Raw genomic sequence first — 11,351 nt, 5'->3', positions numbered from 1 at the left:
GTATTTTCTTGTCTTAGTAGCTGAGGCTTTGTCATTTTTTGCTAGTTTGTGAGCATGAACAATGGGTGTGAGCATGAGGATTATTATCACAGAATAATAAACCTAAATAGATACTAGTTGTTAGTTTTATTAAACTTTTTTTGTACTGGTACTGGGCCTCAAACTCAGGAAGTTATTCTCAAGCTTGGCTTTTAACTCAAGTCTGGTGCTCTAATAGTTGAGCCACACTATTTCTGGGTGTTTTCCTTGTGAATTTGAGATACAAGTTTCACAGAAAAAAAAACTCATTTATTGGATATAGAGAATTTATGGATAAATAAGGAATACTGTATTAATCACTAATGTAAATGCAGTTATCATCTTCTTTACATGCTATTTTCTTGGATATGGTATATCTGCTGCTTCCTAGTCACTGCTCTGGGATCCATCCTGCCTCTGTTCTGCCCATGCTCTGCTATTATTCAGACTGGACAACTCTAGAAGGTTCCATCCTATATTTTGATTAAATCTGAGTGCTATTATTCAGACTGGACAACTCTAGAAGGTTCCATCCTATATTTCGATTAAATCTGAGCTCTCTTTGGAAGCCGCCTGAATTGCCTCTATGACTTCCATAGGTGATTCAAAGGAGAGAAGCACTATCTACTCTCTTCTGCTTATAGGTGCCACTGATAGGGTTTTGTCAGTTGTCTTGTACAATGTGCAATAGCCAGCCAATAGTGAGACACTGTAAATCCAGAGTGAGATATGGAAAACTTATATGTTTGGAGCTAAGGAAGGAAGCTTGGGAATGTCAAAATAGTTTTCATGGATAAAGACACTGTCTTCTCAGTCTGAGGAGATGAGACATCATGGGCTCTGACACTCATGCTCTCACCACTAGGCTTTAGCTGTGGCTAATAGACTACAGGCTTAGAGAAACCTTTTAGATCTAATACATAGTGACAAAATAAAGCTTTGAGATAAGGAAGATCAACTTCCCAATAGAATATTTTAAAAATGTGCCTCCAAATCCCCAAAAGGAATTGATAATTAGTGGAAAAGCCAAGTCAAGAGAACTTGGATTGTAATTATATCAGACATATGGAACCAACCCCATAGAAATATGAACTTAAGAGGGTCAAGGAACTGGCCTGAGTTATTCATCAAGGTTTCTCTATGCTTCCAGAAATAAATTAAAAGACAAGCAGGGGAAATGTCGGCATTCAGAAAAATATTTCCCTGAATATTATAGACAGCAATACTGATGAAATAGATGCAGGGAGTAAAAGTTCTTGTGGCCTGTGGTATGGTAATTTTTCTCCTCTGGTGGATCAATAAGGTCAGAAATAAACTGGACACACTTCCTAAGAGAACAATGAGATACATCCAAGTAATTTCCAGAGATCCCCACAGAAATTCTTGCATAACTCAACTCAAAGTCCTGAAGAAACTCCCATAGAGGCCTATACGAAAAATCTGAGCCCCATAGAAAATTCAGAGATCGTAACAAATACTATAGAGCACTTCACAGATTAACAACTAATTTAAATACTGATATGGTATGGTGATGTGTTAAGAAAATATACTGATATTGATATCTATACTTTAATTGTGTATTAAGGATTTTTAATATTTGTAGAGAGTTGATCACTTCTGAGATAATACATAGTTGATCACTTCTGAGATAATATATCTTAAGCAACATCTGGGTTATCTGGTGTCTCTCAAATCCACCACAACACAGGTGCACAAAGTTGTTTGCAAAGGAAACAGCAGCAAAGACAGATGGTTTTCTATTGTCTTGAAGTGTGTGTGTGTGTGTGTGTGTGTGTGTGTGTGTGTGTTATCTTAAAGAGAGAAATCTGGAACAAGGATGGGTCCTCAGAGCACTGTCCCATGTACCCATACCTTCTAAAAAAGCTCTGGAGAAACCACACCTTGACCTTCCTTCAAAACAGGATGGCACAAAAAGATCGTCTCTCATTTAATTTTTGCAATGAAATCAATTTATTGGAAAGTGGTGCACAGTTTAATTAACAAGAAGCTATTAGGAAATCCAGGAGCTGCACATCTTAGAAAACACAAGAACATTTTTCTCAACTAGGAACCATGTTAATCATGCTCTAGTCAATCAAACAGGGTACAATATTTAGAATAGTCTGTTGGGTAATGAGGAAAGTGCCCCAAGATATATATCCAACCTAGCCTACTTTGGCAGAAATTGACTGTACATACAGATTCTCTGGACATCTCTGTCCCTGTCTCCAGCTCACTTGTTTTTGATAGGGTATTGTGAATCCTCGTGATGAGTCTGGAATTGAGCTATCCTGAAGGTCACAGCGACATGTGTGGTAGCTGAAACGTCTTCCCGGCAGTGTTGGAGGTGGGTCTTTATGCAACTGCTGCGAAACATCACCATGCGGAAGCCCCAGTGTGTCTACCATAATCTTCCCCACAGCCCTCATAAGTGTCTGGGCATCAGGTGCTCCGCTCTGGGGAGTTACAAGTGAACGTTTGACTTTGGGCAGGGAGTCTTCCTGCTTTCTGTCTGCAAAGGGCAGACAATTCTGCATGCTTTTCTGCACACAGTGTTCTGGAGAACTCTGTGTCTTCTGTGGGGGAGTTGGGAATGTCTTCCTCCCAATGGCACCTCGTTCATCAACCTGAATAAGGGGGCCAAGCCCACAGGAGTGGGAAGGCCTCAGAGCTGGCTGCCTTTCTTCCAGCAGTCCTGGTGCAAGCTTCTTACAGCCCTGCCTTCCATCAGAGACATTAAACATTTTCCTCTGATTCTTCCCTGTAATCTCAACTTTAGAGTCCTCTGGCAGCTTCTGCTCCTGACTGGGCATTCTCCTTGGTGAGTGGCCACATTTCATTTGAGGAGTTGATACTTTGCTGCTGGTTATGTTCTGGGATGTGGACCCAGAGGCCCAAGAAGGAGGGCTCACTTTGGTAGAGAGTTTGTCAGTATGGTCATGGTGAAACATGCTACCTGTAGGGTGCTGGAACTCTTTTTCCAATTTGACTTTTGGATTTTGAATTTGAGGAGCTGATACTTTGCTGCTAGCTTTGTTCTGTGATGTGGACCCACAAGCTTGAGAAGCCAGGTTCACTTTGGTGAAGACTTTGTCAGTATGGTCAAGTTGAAAGATGCAAGTTGTATAGTACTGAAACTTTTTTTCCAATTTGACTTCTTCTTGTTCTTGAATTTGAGGAGTTGATACTTTGCTGCAAGGATTGTTCTGGGAGGTGGGCCCAGAGGCCCAGGAAGGTGGGTCCACTTTGGTGGAGAGTTTGTCAGTATGGTCATGTTGAAAGACGCCAGCTGTAGAGAGCTGGAACTTTTCCAATTTGATTTCTTGTTTATGAATTTGAGGAGTTGATACTTTGCTTCTACCTTTGTGCTGGGATGTGGAACCAGGGACCCAAGAAGGAGGGCCCCCTTTGGTGGAGAGTTTGTCAGTTTGCTCATGTTGAAAGATGCTAGCTGCAGAGTGTTGAAACTTTTTTTCCAATTTGATTTCTTCTTGCTCTTGAATTTGAGGAGTTGATACTTTGTTGCTAGCTTTGTTCTGGGATGTGGACGCAGGGGCCCAATTAGGTGGGCCCACTTTAGTGGAAAGTTTGTCAGTATGGTCATGTTGAAAGACATTAACTCTGGGATGCTGTAACTTTCTTCCCAATTTCACTTCCTTCTGAGTTTGAGGGATTGATACTGTGCTGCTAGTTATGTGCTGGGATGTGGGCGCAGAGGCCTGAGAAGGCAGGCTCACTTTGGTGGAGAGTTTGTCAGTATGGCCATGTTGAAAGATGCTAGCTGGAGGATGCTGGGACTTTTTGGCCAATTTGACTTCTACTTGCTTCTGAATCTCACTAATGACCAAAGATTTCAGTCTTTCAAATACTGGCTCTTGCAAAATAGAAGTGTGAGATGTGGAGTGTCTTTTGTTGGCCCTAGGAGGACCTGAACTGTTTGGATTATTCATTATGATGGCTTCTCCAGTTGATGGACATATCTCTTCCATCTTGACTATCGCACTTGTCTCAGCTTCTGAAAGCTGGGACATTCCTTCCATGTCTGGAGAGATCTTGCTAACACAGGGGTCTCCAAAGGCATTGCTGCCACTCATATTTCCTGGCTCACACAGAGCCATTGCTTCATTTGTACTTGGCTCAAGTCTGCCCCTCCCAGTCTCCAGAACAGTCCCGTTCTTTTTAGTTCTGTGCAGGAAACTGTAGGTGGGGCGCTGATTGTCCATATTGTCCTTCCGTCCAGGCACTGATGTCCAATGGATGGCACCAGTCACAGATCTGCTCCGAGTTTTTAGCAGCTCTGAAGGCTGAGGAAGAGACACTGGACCTTGTAATGTGGGAGATGGAATTTTCTCCACTAGACCTTTCTGAAGATCTTCCGGGCTATTGGCCATCTTGACACTGGAGATCACCCGAGAGTCAATGGAGGCTGAAGCAGAAACAGCAGGCTGTGCCAAGGGCAAGGCAGGGGTTGCATGGGAGGCGAGAGTCCCTGGGTCACTGCTCTGCAGTTGTGGATCCCACTTGTGCCTCACCCTGTATCTTACAATATGTGTTTCTAGAATCAGGAGTGTTTTGGGATCCAGGAAGGAAAGCTCCTGGGAGGTGTTTGTGATGGATGGCAGACACTTGTAGGATGACTGATCGCTGGGATTTACATGGGCAATGGAGTGGGGAGAAGCATGGCTAGCAGTGAGGCAGGGTTGCTGCACACACACTGAGATCCTGCTCTCCTGAACCTGGTTCAACTTCCCGCCCAGGTGGGATGTCAGGACTTTTTCTACATGTCTCTTGCATGGGGTTTTAGGTAAATAATTGCTTGCCCCTGCAGATGCCACTTTCTTACATTTTTGTGGCATCAGACAGTCGCTTGTTGAAAGGTTGTTCTCCCAACCCTTCACTAGGATGCTCCCTGAACTCCAGGCTCCATCTTCAGAAAGCTCCCTTTCCTGATCTTGCCTCCCACCCTTGCGTGTGCCATTCAGTGCTAACATTGCTGGAGTCTGGGATGGCTGTGGTGGGGGTTCATGCATGCACTGTGCCTGGCACTGACAGTTTGCTGTCACTCTGCCTGGAGTGTGCATCAAATCCTGGGAGCCTGCCTGTCTGAAGTAGCCAGGCTGTTGTTTGTCTCTGGTGATGGCTTCTTTGTGCTCCTGGAGTCTGGAGTGGATAGAATTACCACAAAGGCTGGAAGCCATCCTGTAAGTCTGGGAGGCCTTGCTGACCTGGGGAAGGATGGCAGTGGGCTGGCTAAGTGCTTCTGCAGTTGTTTGTAACTTAGAAGCTAAATCTTTCCTCCAGTTTAATTGCTGAGGAGATCTTTCTAGATCTTGGTGCTCATTTATAATGAATGGTTGCTGAAGTGGAGGATAAGGTACATCCCTAATGTGGGGTTGGGAAAGTGGTGGGTGATTTTGGATAGAGCATGGGAGGGGGGGCTCAGTAGGGACCTGAGCTGCTGTTGGTGGAAAGTTTTGTGAGCAAAGTTCAGCTTCATCCTTATCTTGGGGCAGATGCTCTGCCTGGGAAATATATGGGGCATCTTCAGGCTGAGGCTCAGCCTGGCAAACATGGTTGAATGCCAAAGATGGACATTGGTCAGAGGATGATTCATTATAAAGCCAGGCAGTATGCAATAAGGACTCACTGTGCAGGGAGGGCAGGCCCCAGAAAAACTGGGTGCACTCCTGCTCCAAGCGGTTTCTGTGTACCCCAGGTACATGGAGCTGCTGAGGTCCAGCAAGCTGCTCTGGTTTTCCTTGTATGTCCCCAAATGGTTGTGGGGTACCAGGGTCTTGGTCACTGTCCAGTGAGCTTAACACATTCCTCAGAGAATTCCCCACTCTGTGCACTCCCTCCTTTGCCCTCTCCTGACACACTTCCAGTGTGAATTTCTCACTGCTCTCTATCTCCAGTAGCTCCTGGATGTCAGTGTTGGTAGATGAGGCAGAAATCAACCCACCCTTGTCGGGTGGGGTGGTACCTGATGGTGCTGTCTTCAGATCACATGGTGGAAGACTGAGGATTGGATCAGGCAGAGGAGGGAGGCAGGCCACAGGTGGAGGAGAGGAGGCTGGACTAGAAGAATGTGCAGGTGATTCAGATATAATGCCTCCTGGAGGAATCAAAGGCTCTGGAGGTTGAAACACACTCTGGGTTTGTGATCCAGAAGGATCTGAGGAAGAGATCAGGACTGGTGACAAAGGAGAGGTTAGAGCATGCACGCAGTCAGGAGCTGGGGAGGCCCGTGGCGACACAGTGTTCGTAAAAGCATCCTCCTCAGGCTGCCTTGGTGACTGATGGCCTGCAGTACATTCTGAATCAAACATCTCACCTAGGCCATCTCCTCCTAAGAGGTGATGAAAGCTGCTGGGGTCATGGAGATTTCCTAGGTAGCTGTAGGAGATAGGAGGCAGAGACTGCAATCAGCAAGACAGACTCAGATGGATGGATAAGAGGGACAAGCATGAGTATCTCTTGTTCATGGCTAGTTTTACAAACACCTTACTGTCTTACATCTGGTTGTTCAGTCATTTCCCAGACTAATCTGAAGTCTTCCCCATCCATTCTTTGGAGAAAAAAAGCAGGCAAAGGGATACATGAGAATCCTTACCTAGTCAGAAGTGTAATCAGGTCATAAATCTCTTCCAGCTGCTTCTGGGAACTTCTGTGATCTAGAAACAGAGCCAGGAGTTATGGCACACAAAGGAGGGCCCTTGGTTCTTATAGGCGGCTGAATGAAATGTCTACTTGTGAGAGACCATGGGAAGTCTACACTAGACATAGTAAATCAAGCCTATAGTCCTTCCTGGGAGTCAAGAAATTCGGGTTCAAGCCTAGTCTAGGCAAAAGAAGTCTGCAAGATTTCTTCTCAACAAATGACTGGAGATAAATATCTATCACCCTACTGTGAAAAAAGCACAATAGGTGGCTGTGGTGGCATGAACTATGTGTCTTCTTTAGACACAGGAAGCACATGCTGGACACAGGCTGGGCTGGTAAGGAGGCCATCCTGGCCTCCACATAAGGTGACACTGAAAAATACCTAATGCACAAAGGCACTGAGTGCATGACTCAAATGGTCCTCTGCATAGCAAGCACCAGGAAATAAAAAATAGGTCCCAAGCCTCTGCCCACAGCCACAGTATGGAAAGGTAAAACAGAATCACAGCACTTCATTGCTTATATGGTACCTCTTTCAACCTCTATGACCTTCATAAATTCCGTGTAGGAGAATTAAAGTCCCTCAAAAATGGGTCCATAGTAGGAACCAAACATCTCTCCTCCAATCCATGTAGCAATGTTCCCCAGGCCCTGCCTATGCTCTCAGTTGGCTACAGGCATCACCTGACTCACTGTACATCATTCTAAGCACAGAACCTGAAAATCGACCCAAGTTCTGAGGTCCATTGCAGGAGCCTCTCTCAAAGGCTTTGTCACTGACTTTGTCTAAGATCTGGCTCTCTGCTGGGTGCAGTGGCTCATGCCTGTAATCCTAGCTACTCAGAAGTCTGAGATCTGAGGATCAAGGTTCAAAGCCAGCCTGGGCACAAATGGACCTAATACTCTTTTCTCCAATTAATCTTCACAAAATGGAAAGTGGGGCTAGACTCCAGGGTAGGGCAGTAGCCTTGAGCTGAAGGCCTCAGGGACAATGCCTAGGTCCAGTTCAAGCCTCATGACCGACCAAAAATAAAATAAAAAAAAAGACCTTACTGTGCTTGTCAGAAACAAGATCCTCCCCCCTCAGGAGGAAGGGCACAGCCTACCTTTCATGGTGCTGCTCTTCTTCTGGCTCTTGATCTGTCCTCTCCTCTCCACACGACACTAAAAAACAAAGAAAGACTTGGGTCCTTTCCTCCTCCTGACATGGTACAGATGTTCATATTTCTTCAGCCTTTCTCTGTTTTGAAAATTATTTCTGCCTCTCTTCCTTGACCTCATGCCTATTCAAACCCTGCCCTGCCCTACTCTTGCTTCTTGACTTGGAAAGTAGAAATGACAGTGGAGAGAAAGAGTCATTTTTGCTAGGTCTGGCTTGGGAGCTCTTACCTTCCTCGGCTTTTTCTGTCTGTCAGGTGGAGGTAAAGGTGGGTTACCGGGTATGTAAGGGATTATTAGGTAAAAGAGCCCCAGTCCACACAGAAAGGCAAGGATCATATCCATTGCCCCAGTGGTGGTGCTGGGGGTCAGCCATGGGGTACTGTCGCTCTTCAGAAAAAAGAGAAGGTTCTCCATCATCTGAATCGCACTGTCGCTCTTGAGCAACTGAGCTGTGGGAGTTGTCCTCAGGAGCAGGCAATGAAGCTCATTGTCACATCACACACTCAAGCATCTGTGATGTGGCCTCCTTATCACAAAGGGTCTCTGAGAGGGGGAAGGGCAGAGGGAGAGGCTGCTCCACAGCTCCTTTTCCCCCTCCCTGAAGACATCCCTCACTCCTCTGTGCTTTGTATAACCCCCCTGCCAAATCCACTTGTCCAACCTGTCAAAGACTGATATCATCTCCATTCCCTGTGCTTTCCTGTTGAACTCTAGCACTGTCCAAGTAGGTTATTTTTTGGAGAATCCTAGTTTCAGCCCAGCACTCTCACTTTGTTTAAATTAAAAAAATAACTTTATAAAACCAAGAAATTGTTCCTGAAGCAGTCACATTCTTTTACAAGGGTTAAAGAAAAGTTACAGACTGGGAATGTAGTTCTGTTTACTGGCCTAGCATACATGTGAAATGCCCAGATTGAGGTATCCCTAAAGACCACCAGGAGACCACCACCAAGGCATGAAGCCCTAGGTTTGATTCCTCAGTACCATATAAGCAGAAAAAGCTGCAAGTGGTGCTATGGCTCAAGTGGTAGTTTGGTAGCAAAGAAGCTCAGGGACAGTGCCCAGGCCCTGAATTCAAGCCCCAGGACTGGCCAATGTCCACCCCCTTTTTTTTGCTAGTGAAGGAGTTATCAGGAAGACTTTATATTTGGTTTAAAAGTTTGTTGTTCATTTTTATTGGCTGTGAGACTTGAACTCAGGACTTGGGTCTTGTTTTGTCCTTGAACCTCTTTGTGCTTGAGGCTAATGCTCTACCACTTGAGACATAAAGCCACTTCCAGTTTTTGAGTGGGTTATTGGAGATAAGAGTTACCCAAGGACTTTTTCCTAGGCTGGCTTTGAATCATAATCCTCAGATCACAGTGCTATGTAGCTAGGATTAGAGGTGTGAGCCACCAGAGCCTGGTTGATTTAGAAAACCAAACAACCAACTGACCGACCCACAAAATCCATACTTTAAAATATTTCATATGACTTAGATTATTGCTTTTTCTCATAATTTCAAGAATAATCTCAACATATCCCTCTGCCAGAAAAGCACAATGAGATATTTCAGAAAAAAATGTGGAAGTCACAGAAGACATTTCAGCTTTGCTGCAGAAAGTAGAGAACATCTGCAGGTAAAAGAAAGAAGTTTTGGGGCTAGGATGTAGCTCCGTGGCAAACTGCTTGCCTCCTGATTACAATATCTTGGGTTCGATCCCTAGTACCAGAAAAGAAAACTCAAAAAAAAGTACAGTTAAAAAAATTCAAACAAGTTTTAAAAAATTTGTATAATGTTCAATGAAATGATCATTCAAGTCTTTGAAGTGAATACTGCCGGAACCAGCCGGCAGCAAATTGGGATTCCTGAAATAGGAGGCAGGGACTAGGAAAAAATACAAGAGAGACAAACAGATGGGGTTCGGTAGGGCTACAGCCCAAATCAGCAGCCACAGCTTAAGAAGACTGTAGCCCAAGACTGTATCCCAGTTTATTTCAAGTTCTGACCTTAAATACACTTCTTTAAACTAGGGAACTGCCAAGGGCTACATTCGTACAAACAATAGCAAGTCTCAAATAGGTTTAATGAGAAGCGATCAAGTCCCAAATGGGTTAAATGAGAAGCTATCAAATACCAAACATGTTAAATGAGAAGCTATTGACACAGCCCAAAATCATAAGAGCTACTTCCTTGTGTACACAATTGTGTGGGTCCAAGGTCGCTGACCCCACAGTCAGGGTCACTGAGCCCACAGTCAGTCCCCAACAGAATACTATTTTTACAGATCATTCATTCATTTGTTCATTCTTTCTCACTCCTGGGGTTTGAACTCAGGGCCTGGGCATGGTCCTTGAGTTTCTCAAAGCTAGCACTCTATCACTTGAGCTACAGCACCACTTCTGGCTTTTTCTGTGGTATCAAGTAATCAAACCCAGGGCTTTGTTCATGCCATGCAATCAATCCAAACTCCTGGCCCTAAGAGATCATTATTTTTAATAGTATTTGTCAGCAACCTTGAAAAATATTAGCAGAATGCAAAGAAAGAAAACTTAAATATCTGGATGACAAGTTTGAATGCCTTTCAAACTACTCTCCAAGTCCATTTCATTGAAACTATGTGTCTATGTAAGCAGCATAAGCAGATCTGCCATTTAGGCTGTTTGAGACTCTTAAATAATGACAATGTGGCAATCTTATTTCCCCTAGACTTTCATGAAGATCAAGGTACAGATTTTAGTCATCAATTCCACCTACAAATGCCAACCACAATATCATCTGTGTGATCCTTATAGAACATTAACCTCTTAAGCTGAAAATGTTTTTCTTCTGTAATTAGTACCATCATTATGCTTTTTTTGGTAAAAATAAGATTTCCCACAAATGTTTATAAGTCATATAGATATACCTAAGAGAAATACATGTCTTTTTTTCTGATCTCTGTTTCTGAAATGTTTCCTAAGATTTTTTTATTGACAAAACATCTCCAGAAAACTCTTAACAATTCTTGCCCAGCCACCAGTGTGGGAGTCAGTATTAACTCGGGCAGAAGTCAGGAATTACTGTGGAGCATAGAAGACATTCAAAACTAGGTTACCATAGGGCTGCAAAACTCTATAATTTATTAATAGTCATGGAATAATGGTGAGCTTAATGGTGGGAAAGTTATATCTCAGTTGAACTGTCAAATAATCAGAATTTCAGAACTGTGAATCTGAATTTGAAAAAAAACACCTCCCTAGTGAAGATTCATGGCAAAGAAATACATGAAAAGATGTTCAACATCTGTATATTCATAACTTGTACTAGTTTTCGGTTGCTGGTTTAAAATACTTTGCTAATAAGCTCAATGGTTTGAAAAGGGATATACTTTTTCAGTATTTTAGATTCTAAGGGCAACATGGATTTTTATCTAGCTAGAGACTCAAGCCTCTATTCTTTGCTTTTTCCAAAATTTTCCACTATTACAGTGCTCTTTCATCATCAAATTATTCTGACTTTTCCATTCCTCTTCCAAATTTTCTCAGAC

General features: G+C 43.7%; 1 protein-coding gene across 3 annotated transcripts; it reads right to left on the bottom strand.

Moving 5' to 3' along the window:
* Window positions 1-1,965: 1,965 nt before the first annotated feature.
* Window positions 1,966-8,001, bottom strand: LOC150064889 (spermatogenesis-associated protein 31E1-like). 3 transcript variants are annotated; one of them, XM_090329517.1, is made up of 3 exons: window positions 7,788-8,001; window positions 6,632-6,692; window positions 1,966-6,414 (listed from the first exon to the last, which is right to left on the bottom strand). In XM_090329517.1, exons 1-3 carry the CDS (start codon window positions 7,792-7,794, stop codon window positions 2,184-2,186), a joined length of 4,299 nt encoding a protein of 1,432 aa, XP_090185643.1. In that variant the 5' UTR covers window positions 7,795-8,001; the 3' UTR covers window positions 1,966-2,183. The 3 variants fall into 3 exon arrangements, with proteins under 3 accessions (XP_090185643.1, XP_090185644.1, XP_090185645.1); XM_090329518.1 differs by lacking the exon at window positions 6,632-6,692; XM_090329519.1 differs by lacking the exons at window positions 6,632-6,692; window positions 7,788-8,001 and adding an exon at window positions 6,535-6,620.
* Between the last annotated feature and the right edge of the window lie 3,350 nt (window positions 8,002-11,351).

Source organism: Megascapheus bottae, chromosome 3 (genome assembly GCF_031878675.1).
Source record: "Megascapheus bottae isolate mThoBot1 chromosome 3, mThoBot2.hap1, whole genome shotgun sequence".
Lineage (NCBI taxonomy): Eukaryota > Metazoa > Chordata > Mammalia > Rodentia > Geomyidae > Megascapheus > Megascapheus bottae.
The sequence above is the reverse complement of the archived record's forward strand: the minus strand, read 5'-3'. Positions and strand labels throughout refer to the sequence as shown.